The 16918-nt window shown below is 40.5% G+C and overlaps 1 protein-coding gene across 1 annotated transcript in view; it reads left to right on the top strand.

Moving 5' to 3' along the window:
- INTS7 (integrator complex subunit 7) overlaps positions 1 to 12165 on the top strand; it is a 43333-nt gene extending 31168 nt beyond the window's left edge. Inside the window, exons 19-20 of the mRNA XM_072409835.1 lie at positions 1913 to 2098; positions 9566 to 12165. Of these exons, the coding sequence (XP_072265936.1) occupies positions 1913 to 2098; positions 9566 to 9853 (474 nt within the window). The 3' untranslated portion in view covers positions 9854 to 12165. The remainder of the gene's footprint in view (positions 1 to 1912; positions 2099 to 9565) is intronic.
- The last annotated feature ends 4753 nt before the right edge of the window (positions 12166 to 16918 follow it).

Genomic DNA, 16918 nt, shown 5'->3' with positions numbered 1-16918 from the left:
GGGCTGCAGCCTGTGGCTTGCCCCCCAGTTCGCGCTGCAGCCTGTCGCTTGCCCCCCAGTTTGCGCTGCAGCCTGTCGCTTGCCCCCCAGTTTGCGCTGCAGCCTGTCGCTTGCCCCCCAGTTTGCGCTGCAGCCTGTCGCTTGCCCCCTAGTTCGCGCTGCAGCCTGTCGCTTGCCTCCCAATTCGCGATGCAGCCTGTCGCTTGCCCCCCAGTTCGCGCTGCAGCCTGTGGCTTGCCCCCCAGTTCGCGCTGCAGCCTGTGGCTTGCCCCCCAGTTCGCGATGCAGCCTGTCTCTTGCCCCCCAATTCGCGATGCAGCCTATCGCTTGCCCCCCCGTTCGCGATGCAGCCTGTCGCTTTTCCTAATCCTAGCAAATGTTTTGTATCCTGAACCAGATCCATTTTAGGTTTGCTGGATCACCCAGCTTCACTGATGAAAATGTATCTCCTCCAGTCTTGGAAAGCTTTATTAAATCAGGCCCAAAGCATGGAAATATATGCATGTATTGCAGAGATTAAACCAATCTGTTCTATTTTTTTTAAGAGGTGAAGTACAGGTTCGCTTGTTTTGTTTCATTTTGGCTAATTCTTAGAATATGTTTATTAAAGCAAATCTATTAGAGCTGGATTTGGAGTTATTTTCTGTAGTACACTGTACTGTCCAGAACATTTTGTTTTCCACTTTTTGCATGAACAGCATATTTGAAAGCAACCATCTGTTTATATCTTCTTGTGTTATGTGAGGGGAAAATAAAGTGGGGCATTCATAATGCTTACTAAAACCTGCATAATATTTTGTAACCTCCCTGTAAAAGTCTCTGACAGCTTTGTGTAAAACTACCTTTCTCAACCTTTTTTACATGGGGGAACCTTTGAAAAAACTTACAGACCTTCAAGGGAACCCCCTGCTATAATTGTTGCACCTGCAGCTTACAGTATATTAGCACAATGGTCAGTAGGAAGAGTGATATTTACATTTCTGGCCAGTGGGGAGAAAGCAAAAAAGATCATTGGTGTCACTAAAATTGACCTGAGAGGCACAAATTGCTCAAGGAGCCCCTAGCAACCTCCAGAGGAACCCTGGCTGAGAAACACTAGTGTAAAATATGTATGTATAATAATATACATACATAAAGCTGCAGTTTGCTACCTTCAGTGCTGTGACATAAATATCTATGATACAAATTATGATCAAATGTCAGGGTTGGTGCTTGTCTGTTGTTCTCCCCAAAACCGATATAGTCATATCCACATATGGCTGTATAAAATATTGTGTGAAGAATAATAGTAGACATTCCAGAAACTTTTTGTTAAAAATTAAAAGCATAAAAGATGGGAGGTTGAAGAAGGAAGGTAGGGGGATTTGATTGAACAGCTGCAAAAGTATAAACAAAGTTTATGTCAAAGGATCCCTATGTACAGAAAACATGTCAAAAGGATAAACTGGTCGTCAAGACACTTAACAAATCTTAAAGACAGGATTCAGGTCATAAAAATACGATGGGATAAATTTATGTATCGTGCATATTGGGAGAACCTTTTAAACTTTAGCCAACAGGTTCATGTACAACATGTGATTGTGTAAGCATTAAGCAGAGGTGATTGATTTTACAGACTTTCAAATATATTTGGAGTATCTGCAGATCTCCAACATCATTATCTGCAGATCTCCAACAGCATTAAACTCTTCTTAGCATTATGGAAAAAGAGGATCTAATTATGTAACTAGGGGAGGATATAGAAAGGGTCTGGAATATAGCTTTTAAATGCAAGTTTTTGGGTATACGTATGAGGTCTCATTTACACGGTGTTGCATTAAGAAAGCCAATTTACTTGGAAAGAAAGTACTGCACCAATAGACAACTTAGTTTTTCAACGGAAAGGATGAAAAGTTTTTTTCTTTTGTTTTAGCTCGCTCTGTCTCCATCACCCCGCAACCCAACAGAGCCAATAGCCGTACAGAGCAACCAGCAAATGGCCTTGAAGGTCGAAGGGGTGGTACAACATGGATCCAAGCCTGGTCTGTTCCGGAAGATCCAGTCTGTCTGCCTTAATGTCTCCTCTATACTACAGAGTAAACCAGGCCAAGACTTTAAGGTAAGCATTTGTCTGCCAATACTGCAATACAGATGTATTCAACAAACAACAGAAGTATGCATTGTTCATGCCCTCGGAGCAGCTCATCTATTCATCTTGTACATAACCTTTCCACAGTAAATTCAAATTTGATTGCTGTGGGCTAATACACTTCTCACACCTCTCAGTATCATTGATACTTTTTGCTTTATTTTTTTTTTCAAAGAAAGATTTGACTTTATGCAAAAATCAGACTCACAAATGTGCTTTGTTTGTATAAAAAGGTTTTTTTTAGCTGGAGGGGTCAAAGAAATATAACATTTGCTGATGTGCAGGCCTCACAACATCTATTAGACATCAAGAAACTTTACCCCCTGGGATTTTCTTCTACTTCATAAGATTTTTTTCACCAATTTATGCTTTGTTTCCATGTCCTTGCTCTGTCTAAGCCACCATGTCACTCTTTGTCCCAAATGTAGTAGTGTTACAAGTTATTGGAGGTATATGGCCTGGTCATATAGAGAAAGAGAGTGACCTCATCTACCTTGTCATAGTTTGATCCTAATCAGTGTTCAACTCAGAAATTATTTTAGGCTGGGTGGAAAGAAATGGTAGGCGGGTGGCAGGCCCTGTATTACGACCCAACTCATTAGTAACCACCAGAAAAACAGACGGGTGGATTCTGAAAAGTTCCAGGTGGCGCGCCCGTCCGAAAGGGTCTGAGGAGAACACTGCTAATGCTTACCCAGGGGGTGTCTGGTGCTATGTTAATATGAGCAGGGGGTAAACCATCATCAAATATTTGTTCATTTTCCCTGAAAAAAAATCAAGGTGCCATTTGTAGTTTTTTTCCAGTGCATTTACCTTGCAGTCTTTTTACAGATTTGTATTTGTCTCATTCCACTAGCCATATTGCTTTGCTCTCTGCATCTTTGTCAGACATCTACTTCTGGAAAATCAATTACAAAAATGACAGATATAAGAAAGCTCAGCTCTGATCTATTTTTCTAACTGAGAATCCATGCAGGTCTGATATTAGAGAGGAGTACGTCTGTCTTTTGACTTATTCAGCTGTGTGTGTGAGCCTTCAGTTTATTCACAACAAATATTATTAGGGCTATTCAGAATGTATTAGAAATATGCTTTACAGAATTGACAGAAAAGCTTTGGGTGGTAAATATAAAATATTACCATGCAAAATGTTTTATGTACCTGCCACAAAAATGTGTTTTGGTAAATACATACAGAAATAATGATTGAATTGAATCTGACAGCAATTGCATGTATCGATCATCCAAAACATCGAAACCTGTAAAGTATTTAACATTGGTTATCTGGTTTCTATGGCACATATCAAGGGGTGTGATATATTAGGTAGCAAATAAACAGTCAGTTTTTATTTTCTTAACCTTATTTATTTAATAATTTTTAGAAAGTAATATACATAGAAAAATGTGAACATATTGGGTCAAAAACAGTGTGAAACAATACTCTAGTCACATCAAAAATTGAAACAGGCAGCATATATTATGGGGCACAGGGTAAAGCACAGTACAAGCATATTACATATTAACAGGTACATGTACAGGTAAAAAACTAACCTGAAAGGCATAAGAATTATCCATAGACAATACAGATTGCAATAGCAAGGGGAGCATCTAAATGACAAACAATCTTGTACTTTGTTACCAGTAAAACCAGGTGGCTTCTAACCTTCCTTCTCGAATACTGAAGGCTAGCAGTGAGGTCCTCCATTAGCATGATCTCATTTACATTCCTTGGGCTACAGGAGGCAGTTTTCCAGTATAATGGGATACACGCCCCAGTGGTGTTAAAACTGAGGAAACCTGAGGGACAGGGTGATATGCTGGAGCAAGAAAAAGTCTGGCTCATCTGGGATTAAATATTCTGTGAATTTGTGTATGATCTTTTTTACTGCTGACCAGAAGGGTCTTAATACCGAACAGGACCAGAAGATAATGCTTCATTCATTACCTTTTCTATGAACGGTCACTGTGTTCGGAGATAGAAAAATGTGCGACTATATGGATTTAAGTATGGATTTAAGGAAAGCAAGTTGTGTTAGGTAGATAACTGGGTCAGAGCATCTCAAAAATAGGAGTGTTCCTGGTATCCAGTGGTTAGTACCCATCAAACATGGTACAAAGAAAGACAAATGTTAAAGCAATAACAAGGGTTAAGAGGGCTTAATGGGTATTGATGCATGAGTGGGTGCAAGCCTGTAAGGTCTGTTCCCAGAGAAGAGCTGAAAAGCATGATTTTGGTCATTAGAGGAAAGTGTCAGAACACATAGTCCAGCACAGCTTGCTGCAAGGCTACAGACCAGTCATTGTCACCATGCTGAGCCCTGTCCACCACCGAAGAACCTAAGATGAGGATGGAGCATTAGAAATGGAGCAATAGACAGAAGTGACCTGGTCTGATGGGTTCTGTGCAGCAATGTCCTTCCAATATCCCCCCTGACTTTGCAGCTTGCAAGTACAGTAGTTACTTTCACCCTCCCAGTGGCTTGTTATCTTTCATTAAATGTAAGCTTCCTCTTTTGCTAAATACTTTGGCAGGTTTCCATGGTACATTTGCATTATTTTTCCCTAATTTTCCCTATTATTTTATAATACATGATGTATTGCTTGTTTGCCTGCAAAGGTGTCCAGAAGAGTATGGAGGCTGCCATCTGTACATGATAGTGTCCTGGCTTATATCCTGACCCCACTGTCTTTAATACATTGGGCTCTTTTTATAAAACGGAATCTGACATTCCCTCAGACACTCCCTGGTGGGAATCAATTACTGCCATTGAAACACATAGACCTGGATGATTCCCACAAAGTTTGATTCCCTGTTTTATAAATGGAGCCCTTTGAGTCACTAACAATTATCGTAAATAAAACATCATAATTAATTTACTGCATTCTTGTTTTGGGTATTTGACAAGTTCTATTACAATGCTAGGAAGATAATAATTGAAGCCAGAGGCTAAGCATGACAGCAGGGCACATTTTCAGAATGCAATTACAGCCTCCATGTTGCATTTTTTTTAAATAATTGCATAGTTCCTTATGGTGCTGATAGAGAGTACTTGGCTTCATGTATGTAGTGTTTGAAATTGAACAGTCTGCGTTGTCTCTATATCCTCCATCATGCTTCTAGCACTGGCTGGGCAGTGTATGAATATATTGTATGCAAGGACTGGGAAAAAGGCTGATATGATACCAGTGATGTCTCTCATTTATTTATGGCTGTTTTCCTTGGACATCTGGGCATTGTGATCAGCTGATGTCCCCTTGGATGGTCCAGTGACTCTGCACAGATGGCAAAGCTCAATATTTCCGCTGCAGAAAGAAACCTTCATCGTTGCATGACTGGGCAGGATGCTGTTTGCCTGTGAGTGAGTCACAGAGGATCGGCCAGAATGGTCAAAGAGCCTTAATGTTGCTTCTGGATGCAAAAAACAGATGCCGGTTACTGTAGTTGAGTCTCTTGAACCTTTGCACAAACATGCACAGACATGCACAGAGTACTAGAATGTAATTACCCAGAAATCAATACTTCCCCTGAGATCTGATTGGTAGATTTAGAATTCAGACACATTTATTTTGTGTTTTTTAGATCAGTTTTGGTTTAAACGTTTCCTCACAGGTGCTTCTGACCTCCACTTTAGCTTTTTCATTGACAGGGACACAAAAAATGAGGGAAAAAATGTCCATCTGCACACACCCCTTGTATCATTGTGCCCCACTTCTACTGATTCCCAAGCCTTTTCTATTGATCAGCACTGGGGGGCGTATGGAGGTGGTGCGAGCCCTGAGAAGGGCCACGGCGCAGAGTCTAAGTCGTAACCAGGTTTTCTCCAGAGCCTCTAGTGGTGAGGATGTTGTGCTGCTGGTTATGGCCAGGTTGCGGTTCTTGGGCACACCAAGGTGGGCAAAGCACGTTACCAAATCCCTAGGCAGGAGGATAGTCAAGGAAAACCGGGGTCGAGACAGGCAGCAAGCAGGAGAGGTTAGGTCACACACCAGGGGTCAATAGCCAGGGATCCAGACAGACGGCAATGACACAGGGGCCACTGCGAGCACAGGGAACACTAGAGAGACTGGAAACAGCTGGAGGCACAGGGGAAGCAGGGAAATCCACAGGCAGACAGGAACAGCACAGGAAAGTTGGCTGGGAACCAACAGACTGGACAACGAGGGCTAATACAGCAGGTGTACAGAAACTAGTTCACAGAACTAAGGGATCGGCACAAAGGAGACACGACTTGTTGCACGAACACAAAAAGGAGTCTGAGAGCTAGCTAAATAGCCAGGGCTGGTTAAGAGGCTATTTTCCAATTGGCCAGCCGCATGGACAGAGTTGATAAAGCTTGGAAACAGAGGCCCGTCCAGCATCAGAACTGCCCACATGCGCAGGGGGGAGATGCCTGTGCTTTAGTGAGGAACAAGTAAGTGTGACACTCCCATTATGTTAAAGGACCAGCGGGGAGACCTAGTAAGTGAAAGGAAACCAAACCAAGCTCAGAATTTATAGGAGAATATACAACCATTGTAATGGCTAACTATAGCTCTAGATATTCTGATCAAACCCAAAAACGGTGAACTCCACTTATGCTAATTTTAATTGCCAATTTGCTAGTTTAGAGCAACAATGATTAGTATGCAGGCATTGGTGATTACGCAATGGGAGTATTCTTGAATAGAGTGTCATAAGTTGTTATCTGCATCCTTGTTTTATGTTTCTGACAAGTTTCATTATAATGAATGAAGAGAATCACTAAAGCCAGTGGCTCAGTATGACAGCAAGGCAACTCGCGTTTTCAGAATGAAATTACAGCCTCCATGTTTCTTCTATGCAAGCAGAGTAGTGGTGACTACTCTGTGGGGGCAATAGCTGATGTACAAGACTTAAGTAGTAGTATTCTGTGTATAGCTAGCCGTACATCAATTACACTCTATAAATGTCCCAATCAATTGGTATGGGTGCCAAAGCCTTTTTTTTGTCCCAACAATTGGACTATACTTTAAGGAAAGGAAGAGAGGCTTTTTTTTAGTGGCACCATGGAGGTAATTATGTATAAAAGCAATATAATTTTTATTAAGGTACAAGAAACTTTAAAATAGTAATAAAACAATGTTATGAAATGACATAATAGGATACCCTATCTACACTAATATTTGATAAAGAAATTTACAGACTTGCATATAGATCATGAATCAGAGGACAGGGTCTCAGCCTGATGCGTTTCACCCAAATGGGCTTCCTCAGAGGTTACAGAGACCCTAGGAAAGATTATAGTGTTGGATTTATGTCAGATCAATAATAGTGGGATGTCAGTAATTGATGTAACAATTGCAGAAGCGTTTGGGTGCTTTGGGTCTCTGAAGTAAAACCTTGATGGTGTATTTTAAGTTTCTTACTTTCTAAGAGTGTTAATGTAAGATAAATAGTAAAATGGAGTATATGTAATTCTTTATCAAATTTCGATCAGTTAGAGGTTCACTGTTCCCGTGGAACCATCACGTGTATAGTAATAAATGTCAATGGGTAACTTGTTAGAATCTGATAATCTGTGTTTGAAACCAATGTACAGGAATAGAAGGCAGCAGAGTATGAGTGCATAAATCCTAAAGTGCGGGACCTGATGAGGCAAAACAATACAATTTTAGGGGTGGACCCGCGGCAGCCGTCCAAACGGAGGAGTCATGATGTACAAGACTTTCTTGTTCAGATGTTTGTCAGTAAGGCTGCATACACAAGTTCAATTATTATTTTATTTTAATTATTACCTTTCATGATCAGCGACCGTTGGTCGTTCTTGAATCCATCAGGACGGATCCGTGCACAATGTCGGACGACCTCTGTAAACATGTCAGATTGCATTGAGTGAGAATCATCTGACTGGTGTACATACCCTTACACAGATGCCCAACCCAGCCTTTCCATTGAGCTGTGCAACCATGGAGCACACTATGCTACCACTAGGATTGGTACGTTTTATGGTCCCAAAATAGGTTTGGTGTTAAAAGCTGGCCTATACCTTTAACATTCACATTGAACATATCAAAGGATTGTCACTAACTTTCATCATTACATAGAAGTTTAATTTCACATTTAAATATTTGTGAGGCTCAGCAGCCTCTGTGTACATCTTTGAGCACAGTTCTGACACAGAGCTTAATGCAGAGAAGGCACAACGCATATAGGGCCGGCACCCTCCGGTGCTCCTGGGACAAGTCTGTTGGCCGTGTTTATCAGCAGTGCATTGGCACAACTGACATAGATTGACATCCTGACATGGTGGCTAATTCATTTGGTATTTATCAGATTTTACTTCTGCATTTAATATAACGCTGTAGCTATGAGTAGAAGGGAGAACAAAACAAGCCCTGTGTAGAAAAAAAGATGCTGCAGGAAAGTAAAGAATACCAAGTAGAAATCATGACATCTATATGATCATACTTTAAGACCTTAAGGATCTGTGAAGCCTGACAATTAAAATTCCTTCAATGTGCTCCCTTGTGTTCTGGTAAATATACAATTAAAAATATATAATGAACTTTATCATAATTTGCAGTGCTTTCTGCAATGTTATTCCAAGCTACCTGGGCTGACAATGCTGCTTCCATATAGAATACTGTACGGTAACTGAGAATTGGTCGGTTCACTGGGTTAAAATAAAGGTTAAAAAAACTAATGTGACTCAAGGGTTGGTAACCTATGATATATTACATTTTTGTTTCTTGGTTTAGATAAATTAGATCTCATACACTTCAAAAAAGCCTTTTGGAGCCTCGCATTCCCTGTGACCTTTTATTATCTTAGTCTTGCTCCAAAATCCCTCTCTGCACTCCTATCAGAAAAGCCAGAGCTGTTCCTGAATGGCTTCAGGCTGCAATCTTCCATGTTGTATGTGGCATATGAGACTTAATAATTGCTCTCCTTCCGTGTAAACCAACCTTGAGACAAAAAAAACCATTGGAGCTGTTGCTTGGTGCTGAGGAAATACCCTGATAATTGGTGGGACTTATCCCATGAACTCAGGCATAGTAAAACGTCCAGAGGATCATCAGAAGGTGGCCATGCCATCAGCAAATTTGTATCAGCTACTTTCTCTGTCTAGCATATTTGTTGGTAGGAAAAAGTTGTCGTCCATGAAAGCCTGAGTTGCAGCTCAGTTGTGGAGTGAGTCTTTTTGAAGCATTTAGTTATCGAAAAAAGGCCAGTTTTGGTTGCACCCCATGTTATCATGAGCAGCTGATGACAATGTGGTACACCACAAAGAAAAGCATCTATAGCTGTAAGGCTATAAACATATATATACTGCCATATAACTCTGTATCCAGATCAAAATGCTGGAGAACACAAGCAGAGATATTTGTAGTTTGTACAAATCTCTGCTACAACATTCCCTGATATGACCCCTGTATTTTCAGTAATTCATCCCCGACCTTCTTTCCTACTTTTTTTCAGATGCCTCTGGAAGGTGTAAGGAGCGAAATGGAACAGAGGGTTGAACCTCACAACGAATATTTCAGCACCCAGTTCCTGTTAAACGTCTCTGTGCTGGGCACACACCAGATCACCGTAGAGTCCTCTGTGGTGGACTCCAATGGTGTCCTCTGGAAAACCGGCCCCAAGACCACCATCTTTGTCAAATCATTAGAAGATCCGTACACTCAGCAGGTCCGGCTACAGCAGCAACAGCAGCAGGTCCAGCAGCCTGCCCTGCAACAACGCAATGCCTTCTCCCGATTTTAACATCACTGTCTGAATTTTTTTTTTGTGTTATATCCAACTATGACTGGTTTTGTTTCCTTTTGATATAAAAACTCCATGGAAAATGCAAATTTAATTGTATGCACTTTTTGTTTGTTTGCATTTATTTTTTCTTTATTGACATCCATATAAACTTTCTGTCTGCTGGAAGGTACAAAGCAGTCGCCGAGAGAGGGATCAGATGAGGTTACTGGTGACGTTGTAGCAAAAAAACCTACATTCCGCCATTCCCAATTGGCTGAGTATTTTTTTGTTTTATATATATAGGCTCAAAGTTCACTGTCAAAGCACAACACAATATTGCTAAATACATATTTGTGAATACCATCATCTGAAATTATGGTTCATGATTGCTTTAGGAATGATGGTTTTTCTTTACTATTGCAAGAGGAGGGGAGAGAACACGCATGAGGCAATCAGGTGCAATAATATTAATATTATAACAATGGTCATTGATAATCCTAACCAAAGGTTCACAAAGATCTCAAGGACATCAGAGGACACCTGTACACTATTTAGATTTTTTACCAAAATGATCATGAAGGATCTTTTCATTGATAAAAATCATTAGTGTCTATAGACCCTAAGGTTGGCGGCTTAATGTACTGTGCAATGACTGCTGTGGAAAAAAGACAAAATTAAATTTGATAAAAAAAATAAGAGATGATATTTTATCCGGGCAGATTTACTGCATAGACAACGTTGCACTTTTAACATTTGATTTTTGCTCAGAGTTTATCAGCTGCTACCTAGGGATTCCATGAGAGCTGTGACAGGTGAAAGGGAGCAATGAACAATTTACACACTTCAACTATGCACAGATATTGTTAGATGTGATTGAAAAACAACAGCAAGGGCACTTCAGAGGTATCAACTAGCAGTAAACAAGAACTCCCTTTTATTTATTTGTTTTGCCTGTTTGTAATGTTTTATAGCTGAACTCCAGGAAAGCTAAATATACAGTTAAAATAGTTATATAAGAACATGTGTATACAAGACACCTGCTTTAGCCCTAAGTGCCCCTCCTAGTAAGGGAATGAAATGGGTGCATTATCTTGCATGGGGACCTTTTAGATCATCTAACAGCTGCATTGGAGGACTGCTTTTAATTGTGCCTAGGGGATTTTTTTGTTCCTCTCCCTTAAGCTGTGATAAGGCCCTGGGTGGAGATTGATTTTATTGTTGTACAAAATTTTAAGATGACATATCCCCTATAGAAGCAGGACCTCCTGCAAAATGCGTTGTGATTTTGTATATTGAATTGTCATGATGTAACATCTCACCTCAGATTCAATGAGTGTTGATATTTTCCTTTTTGTATGAATAACTTATCTAATATATGAATATTTTTAATGTGAATTTTAAAATAAAATAAGTAACTTTTTATGATCTATCCAAAGATCTATCCACAGAAGTTCCCTGCTCTTTTAGGTCCAATTTATTTTTGGTCCTATCCCTGTCCTCCAATGACCTAATAATTACTTTCTCTCCCATAACCTCGTCACACGCACGGCAAGACTTTTCTAGAGCTGCCCGACTCTCTGGAATGGTCTTCCTCGTCCTATTCGGCTTGCTTCAACTTTTCTGCTCATTTTAAAAGAGCCCTCAAAACCCATCTTTTCATACTCACCTATTTGTCTTCTTCTGTCTTTTAAAACCCTCACTACTTCCCTCCACTACTACATATCTCCCCTCCTATTGTGTCATATTTCCCCCACCTCCTAGATTGTAAGCTCTTCTGGACAGAGTTCTCTCCTCCTGTGGTACTGTCTGTATCTGTCTATCCGCTAATGTACAGCGCTATGTAATATGTTGCTGCTATATAAATTCTGTTTAATAATAATAATAATAAGAAGAAAAGATTCTTATACCCTGCACTGCAGCAGTTTAGCAATGTATTTATAAAGCAGGATATCACATTTTATTGTGTTAGACCCTCCAGCATCCAGTGTTGTGGAGTCTTGCAAAATATACGCATATGACCCAGGTATAGGTAAGTCAGCAATGGATTAGCCAGGGAGCTATGCAAGCATAAACAGTCACCTGATAATACTCTGCAATCATTATTTGCTCACTGTCTGAGGTTAGAAAATGCTATTCTTTATTGATGAGGAGGGGTGAGAGTACTAACCAACAGCTATCCCAATCGTATTGCTTATTAAAACCTTAAGATGAATTCAGCAAACAGCCGATTACAGATAAAATACATCCATGTTATCCTATAGACCCCCCCGTGGGATAATGTATGCAGTGCTGTACCAAATATTAACAACTACATTGTTGTAATAAATTCATTTGAAGAATTGGCTACGTTTGGTTGTGTCATTCTCAGAGTAAAGCAACCAAAAGGAATATGTGTTGTTCTGCTTTGGCTTTTCTGTACTGTGATGCCTCCCCAGGGTAATGGAGGGACCTGGTTGGGTAAGCTGTAGCTGTATATAAAAGTGGTCTGATTCTGCCAGACTGTGTGGTGATCTTACGCCTTTAGCGGCTGGGTACACACATGCAAATTGTGGTTGGAAAGGACAATTTTTTCTAACAACATAAGACTGCACGGTGCATGAACGAGCACTGTACATACAACACTGTTCTGCCCTATGTAGAGGTAAGAACAACAGAGCTGCGCTCTCTCCCCTTCACTTACAATATGATTGTTCCTCGTCCATGGATCCGCCAGGACGACGAGTGCTGAACACACAGCAGATTCTTATTCGATATTAGCCCTAAGATGATTATCGGACGGGAATCATCTAAGGTGTGTATGTAGCCAAGAATCTAATCTTATCATCCTAATCTTATGTCTCCCTTGGTGCATAGGTGGGGGCAGCAACCTGTCCTGATGCATACTCTTGCCCTTTTCATGGGCAAAGATTTAAATGCTCCTTTCCTCCTCCTGTGCCATTGTTTGTCATTTGCAACCCATATTTAATGTACAGCACTACATAATATGTTGGCGCTTTATAAAAAAAGTTATTAATTACCCCTGATCCACACATTCATGTTTCATGGGCCACGTATGGGCAGTGTAATGCATGCATGTCCAGGCACCCCTGGTAGTCTAATACCAACTTTACAGACTTCACTGATTGCATTTGTGCCTTTCCTTTACCGTCACCCGTACTTTCACCTTCACTCCTGAGGTCACTGGTTCTTCGTGTAAGATAATCTGCTGGAAAGTTTACATTTTAAATAAAGGTAAAAGATACCAGAGTTTGTGTTCATTACAAGGCTATTCAAAGATTTATCTGCAGTTATTTTAAGGTGTGTTCTACTTATACCAACCACTCATACATTCCTGTGAACAGGCAGGAGGAAGGGTTTATGTGTGGGTACTTACCCCACCTTCCTGCCACAATGGCTATGCTTGTCATGTTGACTGTATCTGGTATGGTGACAAAGCCTGCCAGCCAAAATAGCCCTCTATGTACTGTTCTAGAACTAGGTACTAGAAATGGCATTCATTCAGTATGAGGAAACAAGAAATTTAATTCATTCACACAATGGATTCCAATATTTGAGGAGGGGATTCTATGGAGTTTAAATAATGTGACCATTTAGATACAATTAAATAATCAGGTGCCCCAGTGGTGGCCATTTCCAAGTACCGATCACAGTATGAGAAAGCTTTTACATTTTTCAGCTCAGCACTGTGAATATTTTATTCCATTTGCTTATAACATGAAACATTCATGACAACCATTATATTATGTGGCTGGCCGGGACAGACTTTGTTTTAGCTCTATAAGGCTATCAGTCACTGGTGGGCCTGATTGTTAGTGGCTCCCTCCTCATACTGCATTTTAGGAAATGGATCTGACCTTGCGATACTGATGAATTAATAATGTGTTGCTGCATGGGAACTGATGTCATACGATAGGTAATATACAGTATTGTCAATGATTTTATATACATCTATGATTGTCTACATACTATATGTTGCATAGTTTGGATTGCTGTAATCTGTATGCTCTGCAATATGTTAGGTACTCCGGACCTCTGCCCTGCATGCTGTGCTGTATATTACATACTGTGGACTGCTGCACTCTGTATACCATGCAGCACATTACTCTAGACTAGTGTTTCTCAACTATGGTTCTATGGATTACTGGGGTTCCTCCAGGGGTTGTTAGTGGGCGGTTTGTGCCTCTATGGTCAGTTTATTTGACATTAATGATATATTTAGGTATCTGTAAGGGTGACATTCTTCCTACTGACCTCCAGGCTAATGTGCTGTGGATATAGTAATTATAGCAGGGGTTCCCTGAAGACCTGCTATATGGTACATACTGTTTATCACTTTGTATGTTGTGCTGTAAAATTAGATACTTCCAATACTGCACACTACTCCTCACCGCTTCTCTCTGTATGCTGTGATACACACTACATAACCTGGACATTCAGAATGAATGCCTTTTTTAAGAAATGCTGTGTATAGCATAATGGGGTCCTCCATGATCTCTGTTCAATGCGCTAAGAAATTTTATCACCCAAACTGCTGCTCCGTGTACATTGTGCTATTCATTACATTGCTCAAACAGATGACACTTGTATGTTGTATTGTTCATCCATAACATATTTTTAGCAATTTGGCATTTGATTGACTTTTACTATGCCTATGAATGGGCTTAGAAAATTAGAAAACAACTTCCGGAACAGTCAATGCCCTAGCACAGCCTCGCCCTCCATGCACTTTATGGCTTTCTCTTTGTGGAGAGTCAAATAACTGTGCTGATCTTTCTCCTCCACCCCCCTACATAGCAAATAGGAGTATCAAAGAGTGTCAGTGATTCTTCTGGGACTTATTATTATTATTATCATTATTATTAATATTATTAACAAACAGGATTTATATAGTGCCAACATATTATGCAGCGCTGTACGCAGATCAACATGTAGGAAAATGCCCCATGCACAGAAGGAGCAGCCAGAAGCCCCCTGGGATGCATGATGTGGGTATCCCTGGGGGCTCTGCTGTAAAATGCGCAACATACTTTTTCTATTATTGTTATTATTATTATTAATAAACAGGATTTATGTAGTGCTAACATATTACGCAGCGCTGTACAATAAATAGGGGTAGCAAATGACAGACAGATACAGACAGTGACACAGGAGGAGAGGACCCTGCCCCAAAGAGCTTACAATCTATGATTCTTACTAACCAACAGATGTTTCCTATAAACAGGTGATTTCCAATAAACTGGCCATACACATCAGTATAGGCTTTGGGAAAATTGTTCTGAGGAGTAATAGTAACTTTCATTTTTTTAATAATAATTGATCCTTTTAACCTGCTGTCTATATATTACAGGACAGCATTGTGCAGTTACTTATGATTCATTTATATTTTTACTATTTGTCTTTGCATTTAGTAATATTGATTTTAAATTACTGCTCTCTCATTGGCCAGCTTTACAATAATGCAAACCTAATATGAAAGGAATTACAAGCCTGCTACCATGTATATCAGTTGTACATACACAATAGTCCAGGTATACATCTGAAATGCCTATGGCCTTCCAGAAAGGTATTTCTATCCCATTATCCAGCCCATAAAATAGGATTTATGTACTGATCACAAATTCCATTGAGAAAAGCCTTGTATGTCTGTATTATACATTTACAGAAGGAAACAATACCAAACAAAAAACTGTAGGCCATGATATCTTCTACTATTACCAGCACAATTCATGCAACACAAGGGTGAGAAAAGAGGAATGGAGGAGCCGGGGAGTGCACAAAGAGCAATGAGCTTGGTATGGGCTCACAGGAAGTAAAGTAGAACCAGGACGGTATGGGTGCCTTGGGATGATGTGATTGGTGTGCTGATAAAGCCTTGGGACCCTCCAGGGGTTCCATAGGGTCTATGGAAGTCTATAAGTCTGATGTCCCCCCGAGCACCAGGAAACAAGGCGTTCTTCAGCCGCAGAAACAAAGCTCTTCAGTGTTCATTATTTCATCTCTATTATTGGTTTTATGCATTAAAAAAAGAGAAGTGTGACTCTTCTGCCCTGGCTGATGAACACAGGAAGCTGATAATGTGAGCAACTATTCCGGTTTACTCTCTGTAGGAAACCTTTCTAGCTTGTAACACTGGTTGTCGTTGTGAAGACATAACAGTGACTAGACAACTAATGAGCTATTTCAAGTCTATTTTTATTCCACGTGGTTGCTACTTTTTTTTTTTATTTCTGGATTCCTTTGATGCTCTATTTATTGTTCCAAGCAAATTGCTTAGTACTACAAATTGCAAGCAAAAGGGATGCAGCCAAGAAAATGCTTACAAAATCTGAAATCATAATAAATGTGGAAGTCTTACTGTATTTAGTAGTGAAAACCGGGGAGGAGGCAGGTGATTAACGTGTAAAACACAAAAATAAAATATACTGCCTAGGCAAAAAAGTCCCCAGGCAGTGTTATGATCTGGGGTGCCTGTGGGGGCACTGTTATGATCTGGGGTGCGTGTGGGAGCAGTGTTATGATCTGGGGTGCCTTTGGGGACAGTGCTATGATTTGGGGTGCCTGTGGGGTCAGTGTAATCATCTGGAGTTCCTGTAGAGGCAGTGGTATGATTCGGGGTACCCGTGGGGCAGTGTTATGATCCAGGGTGTCTGTAGGTGGTGTTTTGATCTGGGGTGCCTGTGGGGGGCAGTATTATAATCTGGGGTGCCTGTGGGGGCAGTGTTATGATCTGGGCCTGTGGGGGCAGTGTTATGATCTGGGTTGCCTGTGGGGGCAGTGTTATGATCTGGGGTGCCTGTGGGGACAGTGCTATGATCCGGGGTGCAGTTTGGCTGTTGCAGCCCTGAATTTTAACTTCCAGGGCTCACCTGATCAATCAAACCTGGAATAAATCTGAAATATTTGCCTACTATTAGCAAAAGAATTTTAAGTAATCCATTCCAGGTTTGCTGGAACATCCATGTTCTCCCATGACAGTCTCTCTTCTCCAAACTTAGAGATCTTTAATAAATCAGGTTCATTGACTAACTGCATATAAAAGGTAGAACTGGTCATTGGTATAGTTGTTAGTGTTACAGAAAGCAC

This window comes from Pyxicephalus adspersus, chromosome 4 (genome assembly GCF_032062135.1).
Source record: "Pyxicephalus adspersus chromosome 4, UCB_Pads_2.0, whole genome shotgun sequence".
NCBI lineage: Eukaryota > Metazoa > Chordata > Amphibia > Anura > Pyxicephalidae > Pyxicephalus > Pyxicephalus adspersus.
The sequence above is the reverse complement of the archived record's forward strand: the minus strand, read 5'-3'. Positions and strand labels throughout refer to the sequence as shown.